The 7,658-nt window shown below is 58.0% G+C and overlaps 1 protein-coding gene across 1 annotated transcript; it reads right to left on the reverse strand.

Moving 5' to 3' along the window:
- Positions 1-143: 143 nt before the first annotated feature.
- PRADC1 (protease associated domain containing 1) lies at positions 144-7,643 on the reverse strand (the record flags this gene model as incomplete). The annotated part of the gene is made up of 5 exons (XM_044429614.1): positions 144-389; positions 1,483-1,650; positions 3,090-3,199; positions 4,713-4,813; positions 7,598-7,643. Coding segments are annotated over 5 exons (546 nt in total), but the record flags the coding sequence as incomplete, so codon positions are not given.
- Between the last annotated feature and the right edge of the window lie 15 nt (positions 7,644-7,658).

A 7,658-nucleotide genomic window follows, 5' to 3' on the forward strand; every position in this document is an offset into this window, starting at 1 on the left:
TCCCCCAAGCAGGCCCGCCTGGCTGGCTGCCCGCCCGCCCAAGGGCTCCGGCCAGCGGTGATCTCCAGTTGATGCAGGAAGGCTTGGTCCACTTTGTGGGCAGCTCCCGTGATCCGCTGACGGAGGCCCCCCGGGGTGCTCGCAGGAAGCCAGCTTGCCGGGTCTCCGATCTGTTCAGCCCATTCCCTGAGCGCGTTTTGCTCCGGCTGGGCTCTGGACGGCTCGCTCCGCTTCCGGGCCGCCTCCTCTCCATCGCTTCTGCGTCCTGCTACCAGAAGGTCCAGGGCGGCTGCATGAGTTCGTAGGTGGGGATACTGGTTATGTTGACGGGGATGGAGATGACGGCCCAGGGCAGGCCGTGCTGCTCCAGGGATCGCCGGATCATGTATCTGGAAGGACAGTTGCAGACAGGAATGAGGTAAAACTCCGGACTGAAACGTCAGTCACTCAACTCGGGGGCAGAATGCGTGAGTGGACCGATGTCTGTGGGTGCGGCAACAAACCACGGGTTCTCTTCACGGGTTGTTCATGAGTAGCAAGTCATGCTGTGTTCGTGCCGGTGGGTTCAGACAACACCATCACCCACGCTTCAATAGCACCACATGGTTCAACCTGAGTGTGCTCTTGGCGGTGCCCAAACCCAGTCTTGGACTTCCACGTCCCTCAGCACGGGGACGGGCCCAATCTGGGGCTCTCACTGCCTGCTTCCCTGCTCTTAAGGAAGCAACAGCACAACAGGACAGATGCCTCCAGGGAGCAGAGCTTGCAGGCCAGAAACTGCCCTCTGGGGCCTCTGAGGAGGCTCCGCAGCGAGATGCTGAACGACCCTGGGCTGGATGCGGCCCGCAGGCTGGAGGTGCCACGTCCCTGAGCGAAAGCAGCAGTAACTCCTGGGTGTGTTCAGCTGGTCTGCATTTATCCAGTACTGCCTCCCCATTATTTTTAAAGCCGAGATCCCCCCCCCCCCGAGATCAATTAGCAGCCCAAAAGAGTACACAATATAATGAGATGTAAAACCTCATCCACCTCTCCCAATCATGCATCACAAACACGGTAAGCACAATGAGCATGAAAATCCCTGGGACAGCATGTTGCCCTAACAAGGCTTCCTAAGAAGAAAGGCATTCGGAGCACGGCAGAAGGGGCGGCGGGGCGGGGCTTGCCAGGGGTCCAGTTTTACCATCTGCAAAGTGCGGCTGTGGGTCGTTCTCATATAAGCTCACGGCAATGGCATGGCGCCTTTCAAGCGTTTCACAAGTGCTCGAAATATTCACAAGTTCATTTCACCAACTCAACACCGCCCCTGTAAGGTAGGGCCGTGTGATGCCCGCCTGCCCTCCCTCCCGTTTTGCCGTGCATGTCCGTCTGGTGCCGGCAGAGCGCAACGGCCAGTGGAAAGCTCCCTCGCGCACTCCTGCCAGGAGCCCTGAGCCCGGGACGCGCCCACGTGCCCCCTCGCTGTGCCAGCTCCGAGCTGCTCACCCATCCCTCCCGAGCAGGAAGAGAGCGGGGATGTCGGCCGTCTGCCTCGTGCTGTCCTGGATCATCTGCACGTAGGAGCTGTCGTTGTCGTAGGCGTTGTCGGCGATGATGACCGCGCAGCCCCCGTGCTCCTGGACGACGCGGGTTTTGGACAGGAAGGAGCAGCCCCTGTGGGCGACAGGGCAGTGAGGCGCAGCTTTGCGCCTCGCGCTGCGCAGGGGCCACGGGCACGCGAGGCAGGGCCACGGGAGGCAGGAGAGGGGCGGCCCTCTGCGAAGTGGACGGGGAGTGTCTGAAACGGGGGACGCCCCGTGTTGGCCATCGAAAGGAGCCGCGGCCTTCCCCCCCTTCCCAGCCGAGCCCGCCGGGCTCCAAGCCTGCGCGAAAACCAGCCCTCGGCAGGGGCGCTTCTAAGTCCTGCTGAGGCGGCCTCGCCCAGCCAGGTGCCCCAATGCCAGGCTGGCGGGAAATGATGGGAGCTGTAGTCCACGTCCAACACCTCCAGAGGGCACGAGGCTGGGGAGGATGCCCCGTAAGGGACGGAGAACGGAAGGTCCTTCCCTGCATGCCAGGCTCAGTCCCAGGCGCCTTTGGGTGCTTCTCTCCCCCCCAGGGCGGTCAGACCAATGTGCCCCAAATGCCACGCACCCATTTCATCCACACAACGACCCTGTGAGGGCTGGTGGCTGGGCCAAAGTCACCCGGTGAGCTTAGGCAGCTGGGTGGGGAATTCAAGTGGGTCTCTCCAACCTGCCCCCTCGGCACCGGCTCTCCACCCGCCCGGTTTTGGGTGAGAAGGGGCCAGAAGCATCCACAACAAACACACTCTCCATCAACCCCGTTTGCTTTGGTTAGGGGCTCCCCGAAAGCACCGGCACACGGAGGCTGGATTTCACCCCGCAGCCTCGGGGCGCTTAAATCTGGGGTGCTGCACTATGTTCCCTGGCCGGTTGGCATGTTCTCGGCAGGTCCTTGGCGTCTTCCCAGCTTTTGTGCACCAGGACAGACTCAGGGCTGCCAGGGAGCACTTTGAGCTGCCGCATCCCAGCATTTGGGACGATTCTGGTACCAGGTGGTGGTTTCATGAGCCCCCAAAGTGTTACTCTCCCGTTTTGCAGAAGGGTGGCTGAGGCTGGGAGACGGGCAAGACTAAACCCCGATGGCAAAGGCCAGGTGGGGGCCGTTCGCCCTCGGCAAGAGCGACCGCGCGCACCGCGTCCTCGTTACTGGCGGGAGGTCCCTCTTGCGCGGGGGCAGCTTTGGCGACCTGACCGTGGTGAAGCCTGGAAATTAAAGGAATGGTCGCACCCATGCACTTACTGAGGGCCACGAGCCACAGGTGCCATCCAAGGGGAAGCTCCACATGGAGGTGCTGAGCAAGACGGGCCCGCGGCCAGCTGCTTGCCCTGCTCGCCGTCTTCCCGGGGGCATCTGACAGGCCACAGTGGCGACCAAGCCCTCGGCCAGACGGGCTGAGCTGGGCCGGGCTCACGTTCACTGGCCACCGCAGGGGCCCTCCGATGACACCCGAGCACAGCCGGCACATTTCTGTTCGGCGGTCTGGTGCCCCCATGGTACAAAACGCTCCGGGGTGCGAAGAGACTCACCCACGCTCCACCAGGGCAATCTGGCCCTCGATGAAGACCCCGTTGTTCAGCACCCCACAAGCCTCCGGCGGATCTGTGGGGACCAGGTAGATCTGCTCGTATCTGGTGTTCTTGGAAGAGACACACAAAACAGTGGCGTTACCACGGGCTGCGGAGCGCGGGAGAAATCGGGGCCCGCGCCCAATTTTCCTGCCTCTTCCTTCCCACTCTGCTGAGGGAGGGCTGTGCCAGGCCGCCGGGGCAGGGAAAATGGTGTCGCAAAGGCACACTCGTCGCAGCAGAGGCCTTAGCGAGCCGTGTGGGCTTAAAAGAGCCCGAGGTCGGTCGTGCTCTGCCGGCAACGACTGGGCTCACTCCCACATCTCCCCACTGATATCCCTCAGAAGAACCGAGCAGGCACGACAGCTGCCCCAAAGCGCCCAAGCGGCACCTTCGGGAGGCTTTTGGGGTTCCCTCTGCCCGAACCCCTCTCTGCCAGATCAGCTGCCATGGGGACAAGCCGAGTTCCACCCCCACCGACCTGCCTGGCGCACGTGATGCCCTGCAGAGAAATTGCTTGCTGGGGGGGGGGGCATGTCATGCCCTCCTGGGCCTACTCGGAAGAAAACGTGGCTTCCCTACCTACTGTCTTCCTGAATGATCGCCCGGCCTTCATGACTCTGGGCAGGGGGAAAGAGGGAAGGTTTGTCCAGAGAAAGGCTCCGGGTGGGGGTGGCATCAGCCCCCGAGCGAAGTGTCCAGGTGGTCTTCAGAAGCAGTCCCACGAGGTCCGTGCACGCAGGAGGGAGTTGGCAGAGGCTCACCTCTTGCATAGTGCCAGCCATTTTTATAGGTACCCGTACTGATCGTTGAAAACCTAAATCTACTGCTTATTTAATCAGGATGATTCGATGAGAACACGCCATTCTTGCACGCTTAGACAGGAGAAAGAGTTCCACAGCTCTCGGCGTGTCTCAGCTAACCGTGCCTTCAATCAACTGGATGAATTGGCTAGAACTTTAATGCAGCCACCCAACTCGGGACTTTAGATTTAGGGTACGGCTGGTGCTGCATCTCAAGCTGTGAGCTCTGGCAAGGGGGCCGGGTTGCCTTATCCCAAGTGGGCGTGTGCGATCTTGCCAGATGGGTGACCTGCTGCTCCTTGCGCCCCTGCTACAGAGGGCCAGAAGTCACCACTGCAGCGCCCAGCTCTGCAGAAGACACAAGAAGGGGCCACACTCTGGCTCTGCTTGGCCCCGTAGGATCCTGCCTAGATAACAAACCATGGTGAACAACCCATACTTCGCAATGCAAACACAAACCGTGGTCTGTCTTCATGGGTTGTCTGTGACTAACAACCCATGGCTTCTTGCCTTAGCTGGGTTCAGACAACATGATAACCTACATTTCAACAATAACCCATGGTTCAGTCACAACTGAAACACAACCCTTGAATGTGGGTTATCCTGTTGTTCAATCTCACTCCATACCATCCTTATTGGGGTTTTATTTTAACTATCCCCTCAATTTCCTGCAAAAAAATCAAAGCACCATGGGAAAGGCTGCCTTGAACATCAAGCAGAGTTGGGAGGTGGGCAGTAAATAAAAAGACAGAGTTTGCTCTTGCCTGGCTTTCATACTTACAAATACTCCCCCAAAATCTTTGGCTGGCGTGGCGGTAAAGATGTAGCGGATATCCCCAGGGCTCAGCACCTGGAAATAGAGATATTCTTGGATGCGTAGACCTGCGAGTGGAAAGGTCCAGAAAGAGAAAGAAAGGAAGGAAGGAAGGAAGAAAAGGATTGAGAACATAAATTCTAGGGACAGCATTTTCCAGAGGTCTTTCCTGAAAACCAGGAAAGGAAGAGCTGGATTCAGCAGAGTCCCGCAGTCCAGTCTTAAGGGGGTGGACTGGTTTGGGATGGGGCGTGTTTTTGGAGAAGTGAGGTTCTGGGGCAGGGCTACGCCTCCATCATATGCGCTGCTGTGAGCAGCAGGAAGAGGTCTCAGTTAAAGGAAGAACAAGCAGTGCAAGGTACCAGAAAGGTCTGGGCGCCACCTGCAGGACCAAAAAAGACCACAGGTGCATGCGTGCTAATGCACATGCGCCCACAAGTTCCAAGTGGCCTCGAGTTCCATGCAAGAGGAAACAAGCCAAGGTATAAATGCAATAAATACATAAAGAAGAAAGAAGCTGCCACCCACCCTTTTCCCCAAAAAGGCACGGCTCGGGTACCAGCAGTCTGAAACTGGATGGAGGCGACACCTGCACTCCCAAGCAACCTCAGCCCTGCACAGTTCCTGGAGCTGCTGGGTGAGACGCTGAGGACGCCCCTCTGCTCAGGTCTCCGCATGCGCAATCGCGTTGCCTGGCAACACTGCAAGATCTTAAGCCAGTTTCAGTCTGTCCCTCCGTGCACCCACATCAGCTTCCCGCAGAGCCCAAGGGAGGAAAAACAGGCCTCAGCACTGGAAAAATTCTCAGAGAGAAGTCAAACGGAATCGGCGTTTCTCCCGGACAATGAACTTCTCCAGTCCCTTTCCTGAAGCCAGCGCCGAGGGATCGTGGAAGGACAGCAGCAGCCGAACGCTGCCTCTGCCTGGACCCTGGGAAATGTTTGCCGGAGCCTCTCATGGAGGCTGTCAATGACGCCTGTCTAGACTTCGGGTTTGCAGGGGTGTGCAGGGCACAGGAGCTCTGAGTGGTGCTGCTGGCGGGCGGCTTTAGACCCCAGACTCAGTGGCCTTAGGATTGATGCTTAGACAAGAGACGTGCCCTGCCACTCCCGGAATCCCGTAACCAGCATGGGAGAATTGTCGTTGTAGGGCATTTTTCAGCCTAAGAATCCACAGGATTGTGCCCTTAATGGGAATCTTTTAGAGAGCCACGTCTATTCCTCCTGTTGCAAAGCTCACAACCTTCATTTCTCTTCTGCTCCTTTGACTGCAACTCCATGCTCTAAAATTGCTTCTGCATTCCTGGCATTGTAGGATGTCAACAAAGCTTTGCCATTCCCGATTTTAGAAATGATAATACCTGGAGCATGTGCAGCTTGACTCTTTAAAGTCACTTAAAGATTGACACCTTTTATTTATTTATTTATTTATGTAAAAGGCCAATATACTACACCATTCATTCGTTCATTCATTCATTCAAAAGGCTAATATACTATTCCCTCAGTACATTGCTCTCTGGGCAGTTTACAGATAGCTAAACATTACAATAGCATAACAATAACCAAACAGTCTATACAAGGCTACAAGCAAAACAAACTAAACCACAAAGAATAAATTATAACATATAAAACCACTGCAAGCAATCTTATAATAAAAGACAGTTTAAAAACACATCTCAAGCAACAATTAAAATTATGGGAGAAAAAAAAGGGTTTGACCTGGTGCCAAAATGCATGAAGCTCTGGCGTCCAGCACACCTCCCTGGGGAGTCGACTCCGACTCCGTAAGAGAGAGGCCGCTATCAAGAAGGCCCTTCCCCTCGTTGCCGCCTTCCTTGCGACAGGAATAAAATAAGGTGTTGTTCTCTGGGTGGTTATTTGGGACTTTGGCCCAGAGGTGCAGTCCTGGCCTGATGAGGGGCTGGGAGCACATTAGAGGGGGTCTTCCATTTAGGCACTGGCAGGGAATCCACCTGGTGCCGCCTTGCTGCCATTCCTGGACTGTGGTCCCTGCTGAAGGGTGCAGTCCAGTGGCATCTGGAAGGCCACAGCTGTCCTGATCTTACATTAGGCCCAGCTTATCCTTTTAAGGCAAGAAGACAAGGAGAGTCCTCGTGGATGACCCCAAGGGCCCTGGTGTTTGGAGGAAGGCCGCAGACTGTTGGCTTCCGAACTGTGGACTGTTATCCTGGTTTGTTCTGGGCCTGGGTTCAGACGACCCTCTTGAATAACAGCCCCTGGTTCAGCGACAAGCTGCACCGAACCCTCGAGGGTGGGTGATCGCATCATCTGACCCCAGCTTGTTGCAACTTCCTACTGTTTTGGTCCAGTGCCTGCAATTCAGGGCGCAGAGCCATGTGAACCTCCGTCCCGGCTAACGTCCACCCAAAGACCTCTCCCCCGGCCTCAATTTGGCTATTTCTCTCAGGCGTATAATGGGGAGTAATTCGGCTCCGCCTAAGAGGCGGCTGTCACAATGCACCTGCTTCACTTCGCTCAGGAAAAGCACCCTCCGCCAGTGCTCCGGCGGCGCCCCGGCGCAAACCCGATCCTGAGCGTCCTGCCTTCTTCCTGCCCCGCGAATCACCCGGAGGCGCGCGAGCTGCCCCGCGCCTCGAGAGGAGGGCCCGAGCCAGGGCAGGGAGCCGCGCCGCGCCGCGCAGGCAGAGGCAGGCGCATCCTATACAGAGCCCTGCCCGCGAGCGCACGCGCCCCCCGCGCCGCAGCCGCTGCGAAGCGCACGATCCGGGACCCGCGCGGCCCGCCACGCCCGCCGCCCACGGGCCCCGAGCAGGGCCGCCCCCCGCCCCGCCCCGCCGCGAAGCGCGCGATCCGCCGCCCGCAGGTACGCACCGTGCGCCAGCGGGCCGAGGCCCAGCAGCAGGCGCAGCCACGCGGGCCAGGCGGAGGGCAA

This window comes from Varanus komodoensis, unplaced genomic scaffold, assembly GCF_004798865.1.
Source record: "Varanus komodoensis strain SLA01 unplaced genomic scaffold, ASM479886v1 scaffold2, whole genome shotgun sequence".
Taxonomy (NCBI): domain Eukaryota; kingdom Metazoa; phylum Chordata; class Lepidosauria; order Squamata; family Varanidae; genus Varanus; species Varanus komodoensis.